The sequence below is a fragment of the Rosa chinensis genome, chromosome 2 (assembly GCF_002994745.2).
Source record: "Rosa chinensis cultivar Old Blush chromosome 2, RchiOBHm-V2, whole genome shotgun sequence".
Classification (NCBI taxonomy): Eukaryota; Viridiplantae; Streptophyta; class Magnoliopsida; order Rosales; family Rosaceae; genus Rosa; species Rosa chinensis.
This window is the reverse complement of record NC_037089.1, coordinates 72,715,069-72,731,420: the sequence shown is the minus strand read 5'-3', so window position 1 is coordinate 72,731,420 and position 16,352 is coordinate 72,715,069. Positions and strand designations below refer to the sequence as shown.

The 16,352-nt window shown below is 39.8% G+C and overlaps 2 protein-coding genes across 4 annotated transcripts; both read right to left on the bottom strand.

Moving 5' to 3' along the window:
- Positions 1-6,998: 6,998 nt before the first annotated feature.
- Positions 6,999-9,731, bottom strand: LOC112189073 (nudix hydrolase 7). 3 transcript variants are annotated; one of them, XM_040513822.1, is made up of 9 exons: positions 9,673-9,731; positions 9,167-9,390; positions 8,992-9,057; positions 8,673-8,810; positions 7,996-8,073; positions 7,857-7,907; positions 7,737-7,771; positions 7,532-7,640; positions 6,999-7,420 (listed from the first exon to the last, which is right to left on the bottom strand). In XM_040513822.1, exons 2-9 carry the CDS (start codon positions 9,362-9,364, stop codon positions 7,208-7,210), a joined length of 888 nt encoding a protein of 295 aa, XP_040369756.1. In that variant the 5' UTR covers positions 9,365-9,390; positions 9,673-9,731; the 3' UTR covers positions 6,999-7,207. The 3 variants fall into 3 exon arrangements, with proteins under 3 accessions (XP_040369756.1, XP_040369757.1, XP_024184111.2); XM_040513823.1 differs by having other exon boundaries at positions 9,167-9,387; positions 9,673-9,718; XM_024328343.2 differs by lacking the exon at positions 9,673-9,731 and having other exon boundaries at positions 7,000-7,420; positions 9,167-9,459.
- Positions 9,732-10,689: 958 nt separating this feature from the next.
- Positions 10,690-14,903, bottom strand: LOC112184928 (nudix hydrolase 7). Its single transcript, XM_024323154.2, has 10 exons — positions 14,650-14,903; positions 14,400-14,541; positions 13,340-13,569; positions 13,134-13,199; positions 12,690-12,827; positions 11,939-12,016; positions 11,811-11,861; positions 11,665-11,699; positions 11,382-11,490; positions 10,690-11,196 (listed from the first exon to the last, which is right to left on the bottom strand). The coding sequence occupies exons 3-10, from the start codon at positions 13,532-13,534 to the stop codon at positions 10,987-10,989; spliced, it is 882 nt and encodes a 293-aa protein (XP_024178922.1). The 5' UTR covers positions 13,535-13,569; positions 14,400-14,541; positions 14,650-14,903; the 3' UTR covers positions 10,690-10,986.
- Positions 14,904-16,352: the final 1,449 nt, after the last annotated feature.

Genomic DNA, 16,352 nt, shown 5'->3' with positions numbered 1-16,352 from the left:
CTTCATTTGTTCAAAACAAGCAGCATTATCCCAAATGCTTGTAGGCTCATCTGTGGTAGACTTCAAACCACAATTGTTCGAACATGCGTAATTATGAATCCAATCCATATACATTCACCAACCTCTTCGTGAAGAGCAATGATCTCTGCATTGTTCTAAGATATAGCGACTAGGGTCTGTTCTGTAGACCTCCAAGATATCATGGTTTTTACCCATGGTGAACACTTAATCATTTTGGGAATGACCTTTGTATGGGTCAGAGAGATACCCAATATCAGCAAAACCTTCCAAACACATGTTATTTTGGGCTGGGGATAATGGACGCAGGCCAGTGTTAGCGGCGTTCCTGGTGTGTGATGGGTCCGAATCCATCATCTTTCTGTAGGGATAGAACAAGCCCATATTAATCGTACATCTCAAGTACCGAAAAATATCTTTTACACCAATCTAATGGCGTCGCGTTGGCGCAGAGCTATACTTTAGCTAACAAGTTCATGACAAATGAGATGTCCAGTCTTGTGCATTGAGCTAGGTACAATAATGCACCTATTGTACTTAACTAGGGCATTTCTGACCCTAGAGCATCTTCGTCATCATCCTTCGAATGAAGAGGATAATTTTTAGGATCAAGACTACGGACGATCATGGGGGTGCTTGAAGGCTTGACCTTGTCAAAATGTCTAAGCATCTATCGACACGATGCTCAAGTTCCAAACCGAGACATAATCGTGTTCTCCCATAATCCTTCATCTCAAAATCGGATTTCAAGTATTCAGCGGTTTCCCTTAACTCTTTAAGGGCTTCTAATTAAGATCATGTCCAACATGAACATCGATAGAATCTGAAACTTGTTATGGAAACGCGTTGGTATATCCCTTCCCAATCAAGTAGTCACTTTAGTGAGCGTTCCAACTTTATTGTAAACGCGCTCCGTGGTCTAGAGCCACTTGACTTGGGTAAATGAAGTTCACCATGAACCTTCATGTATATTCCGTATCTAGATCCCCATAAAGATACGTAGTGACCACATTTGTAAGCTGCATTTTCAGTTATTCGGAAACTACAAAACTGACAGGGTAGTAGAGTGCAATGACATCCATTACGAGAGAATATGTCTCATCGTAGTCGATTCCAGGGCGTTTTGTGAGAAACCTTGCGCTATAAGGCTAGATTGTCATTTCTTTTTCTCATCACGCTTTCTAACGAAGACCCATTAGTCAATAGATTTTATGTCAGGAGGTGTTGGCATTACTGGCTCAGAAAACCTTTCTCTCTTCGTTAGAGAATCCATCTTAACATGGATCGCATCTTTCCATTTAGGCCAAATTTCTCGACGTTGGCATTCATTCATCAACGGAGCATGGTTAGATATCATCGGACTCAACAAACTCATGCGCATGCGCAACTACATCATCATTATGATGGAGTTTCTATCCCACGTCTCATGTACACTAGTGTAATTTTCATAGAGCTCTATATTCTCAGGAATAGGTTCTGACGTTGAGGTGTCCCCCAACGATAACCATAACCCAGAAGATTCTCATGAGACGAATTTTGAGTGTCGATGATCAAAGGATTGGAATGTGCCAAAGTATCCTTCGAACTCACGGGCCTCCCACGCATCTTAGCTGGGGCCATGGCATGTAAAGCCAAAGTGCTACTCTCTATGGCATTGGCGCCATGCCTACCTCTGTGTAGGGTGGTGCTATGTCCTCTTGTAGGGACGCCCATCCTTGCAGGCATGTTTGCAGCATATTTGTGTGATCTCGTCACTTTAACAGGGATAGAGATGAGATATAGTGGGGACAGACTACGACAATTCCTGTCGTTCCTGTTGAACATTCGTGTTCTTATCTCCCCCTAACGACGGGAAGATTGTCTCATCAAAGTGACATATGCAAATCTAGCGGTAAGGAGATCGCCTAGCAAAGGCATTAAGTGGCGGACGATTGTTGGAATCTCAAATCCAACGTAGTTGGCCATTCGTTTGCAAGGACACATCATAGAGCGTTGTGGCGGCGCAATTGGCACATAAGTGACACACTCAAAGATGCGTAAGTACTATACTTGTACCCAGTCACTAGCTGTAACGCAAAGGTAGATTGAGTGTGGGTCGTAGACGAATTAGCTTAGCTGCATACGATATTGCATTACCCCAAGCGGGTATAAGGAGATTAGTGCGCATTACCAGTGTCCTGACTACCATCGTAGTCTTTTTCGCGAGACCATTTGGGTGTGTCCATGAGAATATGATGTCCAACATCAATCCCATTGCAATATCCATCGAAAGTCTTCGATGTAAACTCTCTAGCATCGTCAAGTCCAATTGACGGAATAAGATGATCCGGGGAGTGAGCCCGTTGTCATATAATATTTGCTAGGAGTATAGCATAAGTAGTATTACAAGTGGACAATGGCACAACACGTGACCAGCATGTTTGCTTGTCAACCAACATCATAAGATATTTAAACGTCTGCAAGTTGGTTGAACTAGTCCACAGAATCCCTACGAATTCTATGTAAGAACATAATAAGTATTTTCATATCCTTTGCATAGGACGGTCTCAATCCTAATTTCTCTAAGGAACGGGCTTTGTAAAACGAGCGAGAGGCTTTAGAAGCAACCAATGAGAATTTTGGTTAGGCCTGAGCGTTTGAAACGCTATTTGAAGCAAGTTGGTGATTGCAACATCACCTATGGCTCCATCACCATGATGGACGCCATCCATGGCGTCATGGATAGGGACTGCACCAGCCCTAGGCTGGTGGTGGACGGAGGCGGTGCCTTAGGTAGCAGCGTCGGTCACACTTAGTCTAGAAATCAACTTTTGATTCATGCTTCGTTTCGCTCAAAAGAAATGATGTTCATGTGAAGTCTTTAGTATATGGATCATCGTATCATGACTAGGATGATTTATCCTGTAGTGACAAAGCCAATATGTGTCTAAATCCAAGAGATATTCTCTCATAACTTTATTGGATTAATAGCTAGAATAGTGACATAGAATCCACTAGAGAGACACATAAACTTCTCTAAGATGCGCATTTGTTCGCAATCATTAGAGGTATTGCAAATGAACTCATTTCAGTTCTCTACATGCTTTTTCTAATGGAATCTGTTGGCTATTCATAGGTACGATTGGCCCTAGGAGCGTAGAGAGTTTATGTGACAGTAATTAAGGTGCCATTTGGCAAGTGGAACTTGGGCTATTCCATGTCTTTGAATTAATACTGATGGCCCAGCCATCGTAGTCACAAAAGTCATATGCTCAGAATCAAAATGGAGTCATAATGAAAAGAACTCAAAATAAGCCAACGGAGTTACATCATTGTCTCTTTGACCAAAGAAAATCTAATCCAAAATGCTAGCTAATGCAAAACAATGGTAGTCGTCTAAGTAATTCCAAAATAAATGTGACCATGTGAGTAGAGAAATGTCGGTGGAGCAAGGCTCGCTTAAGTACCACTAATCTCATAACCTTTCTAGACATCATACTTTCTTTGAATGAGCCTACTTTGAAGAAAGACTAAACCATTGGCATTTACTACAAAAATATATGGCAATTGCTTATTACATCTCTTGGAAAAATAAAGACTTAAAAATAATTGGCGATCTATTGATCCCAGCCAGATTTGTAGTCTTCAACCCTTCACTCTAGATCCACGTTGACCTCTTCGGTTCTGTGGTCACCTATTTTGGCTATTATCTTCCTAAGTAGAGCAATTATATGGACCAGAAAGTCCAGAAGTATCCATAAGGTTAGGGTTTCGCTCTTGGCGCCTTCTCTTAGGGGCGCGACTATAATTGGATTCCGGAATATGCTCTATTTCCACTTATCTCGAATTATAGTTCTTCACAAGGATGTTGTCATGCTTTTCTGAGACATTCATAGCTCCAATGAGCTCATGAAACCTTGTGATCCGTCCTGCAGTAACATCAATTCGATAGTTCTTAGAAACCATCAATGCAGAGAAGGGGAAGGGAGAGAGAGTCTTCTCAATCAACATTGCATTTATGATCTCTTTATCACAGAATTCCATTAAGGATTTAATGCGAAGTGCTTCCAAGTTGTAGTCAAGAACTTACTTGAAATCACATAAGCGGAGGCTATGCCATCTCACTTCTAGGTCAGGAAGCAGGGAGTCATGGATGTTGCCAAATCTTTCTTCGAGTGAGACCCACAGCCTTCTGGGGTCTTCTTCATTCATACACTCGTACTGGAGAGAATCATCCATATGACGAGTCATTAGGATGATGACTTTCGCCTTATTTGCCTCTAAAGCTGCTCTATTTGCTTCCAAAGCTTGAGCTTGCTCAACAGTTAGCACGTCCTAGTTAGGCTCGAGAATTATATCTAAGATTCCATCGGCCTTGAGATGCTGACGGACATCACTAACCCACCTGTGATATTCAGGGCCAGTTGTTCCCAATGGAGCAAAGTCCAATTTGTTCAGGTTACTCATCCTGAAAGAGAACAAGAAAAAATGTTAGTTTCGGAGCGGAAAAAGCTACCACGAAAACATATGAGCGTAGTCGCTTCCAAGAAATTAGGAATTTTTTAGCGTAATCGCTTCCAAGAAATTCAATTCCAAGAGGTATTGGATTAGATCGAAACAATGACGTAAGTGGTCGATCATAAATTCTCTACAAACTCTAAGTTTGGAGATCTCAACAAGCTCCAAGCTTGGAGTGAGCACGAACCCCCACAGTTCGGCTTAATTAGGTCTCCCCTATAATGAAGAAAGGAGGGTAGAAGAAGGGAGTTTACAAGTCCCCGAAAAAGAAGAGAAATTGAAAAAAAAAACTCTAAAAAAACGGAAACGTTTAGTAAAAATTACCTTGAAATAGGTCGCCGGAAAATTTGGCCAGAAAAAGTCCCCGGAAAATGGTCGGAAAAGTCTCAGGAAAAATCTCTTGAAAGTTGTCGGAAAAGTTTCTCGGAAAAATCACTTGAAAAGTCGCCGGAGGCGGCCGGAATAGTGGCCGGAAAGTTGACAGGAAATTGTCAACGATCCTTGACCGGCGTTGACCTGAGTTGACGTGGCGCTAGGGTCTTCTGCTAACGCGGACGCTGGTGCTGACTGGACACTTACGCAGGCGCTGACATGGCAGTGCTAATGTGGTGCCTGAGGTGGAATGACGTCACTGGGGCAGTGGGCTGACGTCAGTGGGCCAGGTGCTGCTCCACTTCTTTCTGGCATGTGGGCTTCCGGGCATCTGTTACAATTGGGCTTATGGGATTTTCATTTCTTCCTTCTTTTTTTCTGGACTGACAGAGGCAAGGAGAAAACTCCAAGGATGAATTTCAGGCAGCGGTTCAACGCGGATGAACTTCTGGTAGCCGGTTCATAGAATTTCAGGCCGGTACCGGTGATTTTTTTTTCAGTTCCGGCAATCTGAGATCGAGGTGCTGTAGGTGATGGAGTACGGCTTTCAGAGGAGGAGGAAAAAGCCTTGAACAGGGCAGAGGGATTTCTGGTACTTTTGAGAGCCGGTTTGGTATTTTTCTGGCCTGTTCTGGACTCCTGAGGTTGAGACATTCAAGGTGGGCGGTGGTGGTTTCTAGGATTTGAAGCCTATGAATTTAGGGTTTCAGGGTTAGGGCTTCGTGCTGATAACGTGTTTTAGAGAAACTGAAATTGCGAGGAAATCACTGTGCTTTCTCTTTGATAATATGGGCCTCTTTATATAGAGAATTACATTGCATAGAGTCTGAATCATACAAGGAAAGATAATATCTAGATTCTTCTAATTAAACCCTATTACCACTAGGTCAAGTAACCTAGAGTTTGGGCCAAACACAAATTAGGGTTTTACTTGACCAATACCATAATTAAGGTTGGAATAGAATCATCCTTATTAAACAATAAATACATCATTTTGCTGATTATAGATTTATAGACAAAACAAAAGAAAGAAAGAAAAAAAAAAAACAGATCTCCCGAAAACTAGAAGCTCCGCATACCGAAACCTAGGGTTTCGTGCAGCAGAGCGGCGGCGTTGGTTTCGATCACTGCCTGCTAGAGGACATCTTCCGACGTCGATCTCGTCTGGTGTGTGTTGGGCGTGTGCAGCGGCAAGGGTTCTTCCGATGTCGGGTTTGAAGGCAAGGCAGGTCGGGTCTAGATCTGAGGCGCCGGTTGTGGATTTGGGCTTCGAGTTACAGGGCGGCGGAGGTTTCAGGTTCTCTGCTGATTGAGCGGTGAGGCTTGACGCGGACTGATTAGGTAACCGAAGGACACAATTGGATTGTGAGTGGATCGGGCGGCTCTAGCATCGACAGAGGCAAGTTTTGGGCTGAGGGGATGGCTGCCATGGGTCCGTATCCTGAACCAGGGGCAGCAACAGTTGTGACAGACTTGCTAGGGTTCCGGCGTGAACTGGTCTGGTTGTAGAGATGATGGCAGTGGGAGTGGATTGGGCCTGTTGGGTCAAGCCCACTTTCCCTCATCTCTCTGACTTGGGTTGGATTTGCAATTGGGCCTTGGTGAGCCCGTTTGGGGTTGGACTCAACACAATCCTATTTTGAAGCTATTCACTGCAGGGTCTGGTGGAAGGGTACACCAAGAGGTCTTAGGCCCCAAGCCAGTCAAGGCAAATGCGGAGAACTAGGGTTGTGTAGGAATAAATTTAGTTAGTTGTTTTTTGTATTTTCCTTTTGGATTTTAGCGTTTCGCATTTTCCTTTTTTAGGATTTTAGTTTTTTGCATCTTCCTTTGGGAAGTGTGCTTGACTACGGTCAGCGGAGTAGTGAATGTAAAGGGTGATCTTCGAATCTCCTAGAATGATCTTGTATGGTCGTATGATCTTTTCGATCACAGGAATATATCTTCATTTCCCCTAAAAAAAAAAAGAGTAGGCGTGTCACTCGTGTGACTACATAACATAGAAAGTGTGACTATTTGATAAAAAACTGGGACTGCAGAACAACAAAACTGTAATTGCATAGAAAGCTTATACTTATTGTGTTATTCCGGATGAAATGGCACAAATAATTTGGAAATCTGCCTCAAATCAGTTAGCAGGTTTCCAATCTATAATCTAAAATCCAAACACAACTTCAGAACATATGTCTATCTGAGACATCAGTTACACCAGTATCTAAAGGAACCATTATTGACAGTCATAGAACTCATAAGACATCAACGTAAGATCCAAAACGACTGCCCTTTCAAATAATTTTTGGAGTTGATCAGATCAAGCTTTCTAGTGCTGATCAGTGCTAGAAGTCAGTAATTTGACCATGTCATGATTGTTCAAGTACAAGTAGTTTGCTTTTCCGGAGGATGTAGTTGTTCCCAGAGGAGTAAAACCGGTATAGTCCTTATCTGATTTTGCCAAACATATTTGTGCTATATCATTAAACAGCTTGTTTTGTTTGACAAAGGGTTGAGCTGCATAGTCCTCAATCGGCATCCACTGAAAAACATTATCAGAAAGTAAGTAACACCTAATTAATGTTTTCTTTTAATTGATTCTGCATTATGTGATTTGATGTAACAAGTGCTATTTTCATCTACCAGAATTTACCTGGGCTGCTGCAATCTCTAGGTTCTGCTTCTGGATGTCAAAGGAATGTGGTTCTAACATGCAAACGAAAAACAAATCTGATTTTCGGAAGAATTCCTCATGGCTTTGACTGTAGTGTATCAGAGATCAGATAACATGAAGAGGACATTAATTGATAATGAGTTAATGACAAGAAGACTTCAGTACTCGAAAGCAATTTACATACCTAAATGCTAAAATTTCCACAAATTCTGTCTCAATCTGTAGCAATATAAACACAATGGAGTTGAAATTACATTGGAATATCACTCAGTTATTGGTATATATTTAGTCACTTATCACTTACTCCAGTCTCTTCTTTGACTTCTCTAACAGCAGCTGCAAAAATATCCTCACCCTGTGGATGAAATTTTTAACCATATCCATGAGAAGATAAATTTCAATATTCATTAACAATTTGATAGAGTTCTGCCATATATACTCACTTCATTCACAACTCCAGTTGGCAACTTCCATACACCTGTATCTCTAAAAAAGCCACTGACCTCCTGAACCACAAGCACCTGTATACCGGCAAAAACAATATGCAGTAATGGAAGCACACTGTTGTATAGAAGTATTTTGACATAAGCAGCTTATAGAGTTACTTGGAGTGATTGGTGGCAGTTATTATTTCTTAAGGAATCATTGGAGACAAATATAGTTTCTGAACTGCTCATTGTAGAAGCAAAATATGAATCAAATATGCACATCATGTATTGCATATTCAACCATGTTTTTCTGTTAAGTTCGAGTGAGGTTGTTCTATCGTTGCTTACTGTTTATGCTGCTAGATTAATTGTCTACTTTTCTAGCTGTTGTCTCGGCTGAATAAAATTTTCATTCATGAAGTTTTGAAACGAAGAAATTGAACTGCACTGTTAGTTGACACTATGGAATGTCTTTCTAAACATGAAACATTTCAACTATTATAATTATGTGATTGTTAACCAAGACCTGATCTTATATGTACTTTCAGTCTCTTGAAAAAAAGGTTCAATAGTGATTTTAGGCACCAACAACGTTGGAAACACATTGATGGAAAAGTTAAAAAGTAGAAAATCCATTATAGATATCATGTTTAGTACAGTAGGGAAATTAGATTCAACTGCAGAAGATATACCTCTCTTTTACTGTTCATGACAAAAGCACCAATGCCTACCCGGTGTGAAGCATTTGGAGGAAGAGTATCAACCGTTTCAGGAATCCAGTGCACGAGCATTAGGTAATCTGGTTCGGCATGGTGGTACCGAAATCCTTCCTGCACAAGTAGCAAAAGGATACTGTATCACTAGTTGTCAAGTAAAAAAGTCCTTTTATTCTTGACAAACAATGAGTTCTGTGAAAATCTATAAATATATAATCTCCAAAGAAGATGGGATCGACTTAAACTTGTCCCCAATTTTGATACTGAAAAATTCAATGCAGAATTTCTTATGTACCTTAACTGCAGCATCAACAAGATTCGAAAGTTTAATAGGTAATTTGATCCAAACGCCCCTCTTCCCCTAGAAGTAAAAGTAAATAATAGACATCAGGCAGCAATAAATAGAAAATTTTAGTCTGAAAGTGATCAATGAAATTGAAATTTCCAGTTTAAAATAGAAACATTAATACCTTTTGCTTCCATTGTGACATTGAAGCTCTGAGCAAAGAAGTTAAAACTTCAGAATCCAAGGGCTGATGATCGTTCATGTCCACAACTACTCCCTCATATGAATCCTCAACCGCAGCAAGCAACTGAAACTGCTCTACTTCATTTTCAGGTGTGATTACTTGTTCTTCAACAAAGGATAAACTTGTTGAAACCGACATGACTTGATTCAAAGGATTTTTATCTTCTGGGCATGAAGAAACAAGTAAACAATGTGCAGCAAGCAAGGTTATAAAACAAGTCATGTACATGGCATTTAGTTCAATAAAAGAAATAAACCTGCATTTTCTTATAATCCTATTCATTATTTTCACATTTTAGCCCAGTGCATACGCTTTTTGTGGAAGGAGTCATTAATTCTAGAAAGAATTGACCGCCAACCCGAAATATTTAAAAGTGTGATTCAAACTTAGAGATAAACTCATCAATGGCATAAAGACCAAGGACCAAATCAGCATGAAACACATACATTTGGGGAAGCCAACCCAGGAGGGTGAATCTGTAATCCAAAGACGAGGGCTCTAGCTACGAAAAGACTAAAAGAAGAGAAGAAACTAGAAAGATTTTCTTGCTGCATAAATTAACAAGTTCATATTGTTATTTTGACCATGAAATGGTCAATTTCCTACAAAATGTAAAGGGTCAGAATCCAAAACTACAAAATTAAAGAACAAGTTTGACCCCAGAAACAAATGGAAACAAGTGGAAGTTTCTTTTGAAACAAGTGAAAGTTTCTTTTGAAACAAGTGAAGTACTATATAGAATATAAATTGAAGAACAAATGTTATAACTTATAAATGTAGCAACAGAGGAATATGTAAAACAGTAAGAATTTCTACTTTGTTATTAGAATTCTCAAATCAAAATGTCATGAAACCTTCCAAAGTTGACAGATTGTTTTTTTTTTTTTTTTTTTGGAAAAGAATTGCTAGATTGCCAACTTCATTTGAAGAAATGAAGCTCGCAATTACAATGATAAGGATGATTTTATATGGCCACCAGTAAACCCTTAAAGTTGCAAGACAAAAATTGCAGATCCGAGACCCATTTTACTATAGGTTGCTCTAAGAAATGGTCTAACATTAAGTCTAGGACCTGTTCTGCTAGCTAGAGAAAGAATGGGGCCATTCAAGTCTAGCCCTTAAGAAATGATGCCTTGCAAGCAAAGCAAACCTAGTATTAATTTTGAGATATAGGAGATGATCATCAAGACATCAAGTGAATAATTAAGCGATGTTGCGATGATCAAGAACATCCTTGAGAATATCAGAAAGCTCTTCACACCAATATATCAGAAAGTTTTGGCATGTTCGAAACTTGCAACAAGATATATGCAACTAAATCATATTTGACATCCCATCCAGGCCAGGAGAAAGATTTGAACTCATCGCTTACTACTAAAATGGACCTCTCAAGTCTCATTAATTTTTGTAAATGAAGGCAAACTAGGCATGAAGATGCAAACAGTGAACAGTGGCAAGAGTAATAGAGTAAACGACTTTGATTTATTGTACTAAAGAGCCACAGAAAATGACACATTACAGTTGGGAAATTACATCAAACCAATTAGCAGATTTCACTGTGTACAGAAATAAACATGACACATAATCTATAAAAACCATTATTGACACTACTTTGACCGTTAAGAAATCAATGTACACATGTACAAGATAAACCGGAATGAAAGGTATGACACTATTTATAACATTAGAAGGGATTTTACAACAATGGTGATTCACAGGAATTGTTCTTGCATATATGTTATGGAGTTGGATCAATTTTTCTACTGTTGTTTATCGGAAGTGAGTAGGCCACCCATATCCCGGTGGTTGAAATACAAGTAGCTTGCTTTTCCGGAGGATGTAGTCGTTGCTAGAGGAGTAAAACCAGTATAATGCTCATCTGTTTTTGCCAAACATATTTCTGCTACATAATCAAAGAGTTTGTTTTGTTTGACAAAGGGTTGAGCTGCATAGTCCTCAAATGGCATCCACTGAAGAAAATTACCAGAAAATAACACATTAGATTAATTTGCTATCATGTTTTTCTTTAGGTTTACGTAAGATTGAATGCTATTTAACAGTTAGAAGAGACTAACAAGTCTTTTCGGCTATCAAGTGGTTTAATTAGCAAACTAATATAATATTCTATGATTTATTTTTGTCTAGTAGAAATTACCTGGGCTGCTGCAATCTCTTGATTCTGCTCCTGTATGTCAAAGGTTTGCGGTTTTAACATGCAAACGAAAAATAAATCTGATTTTCGAAAGAATGACTTGTGGCTTTGCCTGTAAGAGAAAGAGAGAGAATAAAGACAGTATAATTGAATATGAAAAGAGCAGCATGCATTGATGCATATTTGATATATAGTTATATATTTGTATATGATAACCAGATGCCTTCCGTGCTATATACCAAGTAAACACTAGTATCTAAAATACGATTGAAGGCTAGTTTCTTACCTGAACGCTAATATTTCCACAAACTCTGCCTCAATCTGTACCAAACAAGAAAAAAAAATTCATATTAGATTTACACAAACTCTGTCTCAATCTGTACCGAATTTCACTCGGTTATCTGTATTTTTATTCAATCAGTAATCACTTACTCCTGTCTCTTCTTTGACTTCCCTAACTGCTGCTGCACAAATATCCTCTCCCTGTTGATGGAGGAAAATTAAATCCGTGAGGAGAAGAAAATTGTGAATTAAGTTGCTCTTGCATATAATATACTCACTTCATTAACAGCCCCAGTAGGCATCTTCCAGACACCTGTATCTTTGAATCTGCCATTGATCTCCTGAACCACAAGCACCTGCCAAACGAGTAAAATTATTAGGGGAAAAAATATAGTATACAGCAACAGAAACATGATGTGCTCAAAGATGGATATCAACATAATAAACTTACAGAATTATGTAGAATGATGGCAAAGTACTAAACTTTTGCTTGTATTGCATATGCATGTTTTCCATGTAGCAATTAGAAAGAAAGAAATGCAAGGTGATTTTAATTTGGACTGTAGATCAGAGCAAGACTGAAACTATGGATTCATGCCAGATTATTCAATTGATGATTATATCTTAGAAGAGTATAAGTACTTCATAAGAAATCCTTCTGTATGAAATGAGGACTGCCAACTGCCTGTGTTTTTATATGTTTACTTTGAGTAGGTTGTTCTAGTGTTTCCAGGTGTTTTGTTTGAATAAAGTTGTCAAGTCAAAGACACTGAGTTGATCACATAAAACCATGCAATGCCTTTCTGAACTTGAAACATGTATGGCAATTATTATCTCATCTAGAAGCTAACAACATTCCCAAGTCAAGTACTACAAAGATCAATTTGGGTTGAAAAATTGCTATCAAATAAGAGGAAATCATGATTTCATATGCCACAAATGTTACAAGTGTAAATGTAAAAAAGATTGAACTTTCATTCTAGATGTCATGAACAGTAGGAAACTTAGATTTGAATGCAGAAGGCAAACCTCTCTCTTATTGTTCATGATGAAAGCACCAATGCCCACTCGATGAGAGGCATTCGCAGGAAGAGTATCAACAGTTTCAGGCAGCCAACGTTTAAGCATTAGGTAATCTGATTCAGCATGGTGATAAGTAAATCCTTCCTGGACAAGTAAAAAAAGAAACTCTAGTGTTGAAGATTGTATCTCAATTTATTGATATGTTTCAGTCAAAGGTTAGAGTTTGTATCTTGTAAGCTACTTGTCTGGATTTACTAGAATAAAATATATTTGTATCCCTTGTCCAACAAAGAAAGTCGTTTTTCTTTTGGTTAAGAAACCAATCAGTTCAATTCAATGCTTGGTGTTATACATAAAATAATGATAGAAAGCAACTATCCGGAGTAATGATGAAAATTCAATCTGTTGAGTTTCACATAGAAGAGCTGGTTCTTCAATAAAATTGTATACCTGAACTGCAGCATGAACAAGATTTGAGAGTTCAATCGGCAATTTGATCCAAACACCCTTCTTTTCCTATGAAATAGAATTGAAGCAAATATCATAATCAGATCCCCAGGTGGCAGCAGCCTTTACATCAAGTGAACACCAGAAATGGAATGGAATCGAAACTAACTGATGACATTAAGAAATATACATAACAAGAACAAGAATACCTTTTGCCTCCATTCTGACAGTGAAGCTTTGAGCAAAGAACCAAAGACCTCAGAATCCATGGGCTGGTCTTTCATGTCTACAACAACTCCCCCATGTATATCATCATGTGCATTGAGCAATTCAATCTGCTCAACTCCACTTTCGGCCATCAAGCATTGCTTTGCAACAGCACATGAACTTGTTGAAACTGACATGACTTGATTCAATAATGGATTTTTATCTTTTGGGTCTGAAGAAACAAACAATAAGCAATAGGCAATAATCATTGCAGTAAAACAAGTCAGGCGTAATACTTATTTCTTTAACCAACAACTACAGAATCCACAGTCAAAACTCCAAAGCAAAGGCATATATTCCAAATGCTAAAAACAGGATGGAAAATATAGCCCCACACTTCTTAGTCCCTGCATTATTAAGGCATTGCATGACAGACTTCTCATGACATTTTGATAGAAAAGTTAACTGCCAACCAATAGTTGACACTAGTTAATCAGTCATAATCAAATGGGATATGGGTAATTCCACAACCCTACAGAATCTAAACCACAAACGGTGCTTTCAGCTCATCATCTTTTATTATGTTGACTTTGAACTCTAACCTTGAAATCTCTTAAGGTAATCTTGCATTGAGATGAACTCATCAATGAAATGAAAAAAAAGGATCAAAACCTTTCAATTTGCCCAATGGCTAGTCTAAGTCTACCACCACAGCCAATTAAACATCAATGGTATAGGACCAAAGCCGTAATGGGTTACCAGACCAACATTGCCAGTTAGAGATAAACCCGTCAATGGCATGAAAAGAAATGACCAAAACCCATTCAATTTTTTGCAATGGCTTCCAAGCCACCATGGATAATTAGAGATAAAACCCCTCAATAGCATCAAAGAAAGAACTAAACCCCTTTCAGTGTCTCAAATGGCTACCAGACCCCTATTGCCAATTACAGATAAAACCCAACAATACAATAAAGATAACCAAACACAGAACAAAACCTTAAAAGGTACAACCTTTTAGTTTCAAAAACAAAGGATCAAGTCAAATTCAAGCATATGTACCTTTGGGAAACTGAAGCCAGGAGGAGGATGAAACTGTAATTCCAAGTCCAGGCCTTTTTGCAAGCAATACACCAGAAGAATAATGCGGAGAAATTTTCTTCCCTGAAAGGTGCGGCAAAAACTTGGTGGTGGCTCTGAACCTCTGCATGAATATATATTTCAAATGTTTATGTGAGATTCTGATCAGAAACGTGTATCGTCTAAGTTAAGAGAGGTGCTAAATTGTTAACACTTGGGCTGGAATTTATACCTATTTTGATTGGGAAGAACACATGGAACTTTCCAGTTCGCTTTGATCCTTGCTGTAAGGGTTTGTGAGACCTTTGAATGAGCAAGTCCTTGAGGTTTTTGGTACGCTATTCTGGTTCAAATTTCCGAGAGGAAACATATGCTATATTCTGTAAAGGGTCAAAACTCAGGAGCACAAAAAGAACAAGTTAGACCCAGAAACACATGGCAAATTGCATGCATCTTCCCGATGGTTTCTTGATGTCACCATTCTTGGTCTGTTATAAATTACAGCCTTATGTGAAAGAAGAAAAAAAAACACTGACCCATATAAATAAATAAAAGGATGTTGTAGTAAATAGGTAAAATGTCTATATCATGGAGTATGCACTTAAGAAGTGGAGAATGTGTGGTTTGTATGGAATGCACATTGAGAGGTAGAGAAATTGTGTAGCAAATATACTAATGTATGTAGGGCAAATTTACACTACTTTGTAACCCTATATAAACCCCCTCAATATGAGAAGAAGACTCACCAATTCACTTTTCAGTTTCTCTGAAACACGTTATCAGCACGATATTGCTCTAGAATTAGAATCGAAATCGATTAGAGTAGTGAAAGTTCATGATCCGAACTAGGTCATTTTACCAACCTTACAAGAAACCCCCAAATCCTATCACATATCAAAGCCCTTGATCCCAGAAGCTCAGAACCGGTTTCAGAACCCCCAGAACCGGCCGGAAACCTGCCGAACCGGCTGCCGGAAGTTCTGAACCGCTGTCCGAGTGCTGCCGAGCCCCTGCCGAGTGCTGCCGAGCCCCTGCCGAAGTGCTGCCGACAGCCCCTGCCTACCCCCTGCAGACCCCCTGCCGAGTGCTGCCGAGCCCCTGCCGACAGCCCCTGCATACCCCCTGCACACCACCTGCCGAGACCTGCCGAGCAGCTGCCGAGAGCCCTGCAGACCCCCTGCCGAGCCCCTGCCGAGCACCTGCCGAGCACCTGCCGAGAAGCCCTGCCGAGCACCTGCCGACAGCTGCCGAGACCCCTGCCGAGCACCTGCCGACAGCCTGCCGAGCACCTGCCGAGCATCTGCCGACAGATCTGCCGAGACATTTTCCGGCAACTTTTCCGGTCACTTTTCCGGCAACTTTTCCGGCCACTTTCCGGCAACTTTTCCGGCCACTTTTCCGGCAACTTTTCCTGACACTTTTCCGGCGACTTTCCGGACATTTTTCCGGCGACTTTCGGACACTTTTCCGGCGACTTTCCGGACACTTTTTCCGGTCAATTCTTAAGGTAAACTTTTCTAAAAGTTCCCGTTTTTGAAGTTTTTATTACTTTTCTCTTCTTTTCACGGGGACTTCCAACATCCCTTATTCTACCCCCCTTTCTTCTTCATAGGGGAGACCAAAAAGGCCGAACTGTGGGGGTTCGTGCTCACTCCAAGCTTGGAGCTTGTAGAGTCCTCCAAACTTAGAATTTGTTGAGAAGAAAACAATCGACCACATGCATCATTGTTTCGATTTAATCCAAAACCCCTCTTGGAATCAAGATTTTCTTGGAAGCGACTACGCTCAGAAAATCCCTAATTTCTTGAAAGCGATTACGCTCAGAAAGTTTATAGTTTTTCGTGGTAGCCTTTTTCGCTCCGAAACTAACCCTATTTTCTTGTTGTTCTTCAGGATGAGTAACCTGAACAAGTTGAGCTTCAACCCACTAGGGAC

Bases quoted from the DNA above. Each gene is read 5' to 3' on its own strand.
- LOC112189073 (XM_024328343.2), bottom strand. From the start codon at position 9,454: ATGTACATGACTTGTTTTATAACCTTGCTTGCTGCACATTGTTTACTT. The intron at 7,908-7,995 runs GTGAGTATATAT...TTTCATCCACAG, and splicing joins CAACTGGAGTTGTGAATGAA to GGTGAGGATATTTTTGCAGC. The intron at 7,421-7,531 runs GTAAATTCTGGT...AATGTTTTTCAG, and splicing joins TAGAGATTGCAGCAGCCCAG to TGGATGCCGATTGAGGACTA.
- LOC112184928 (XM_024323154.2), bottom strand. From the start codon at position 13,534: ATGTCAGTTTCAACAAGTTCATGTGCTGTTGCAAAGCAATGCTTGATG. The intron at 12,017-12,689 runs GTTTGCCTTCTG...CTCGTTTGGCAG, and splicing joins TCATGAACAATAAGAGAGAG to GTGCTTGTGGTTCAGGAGAT. The intron at 11,197-11,381 runs GTAATTTCTACT...AATTTTCTTCAG, and splicing joins AAGAGATTGCAGCAGCCCAG to TGGATGCCATTTGAGGACTA.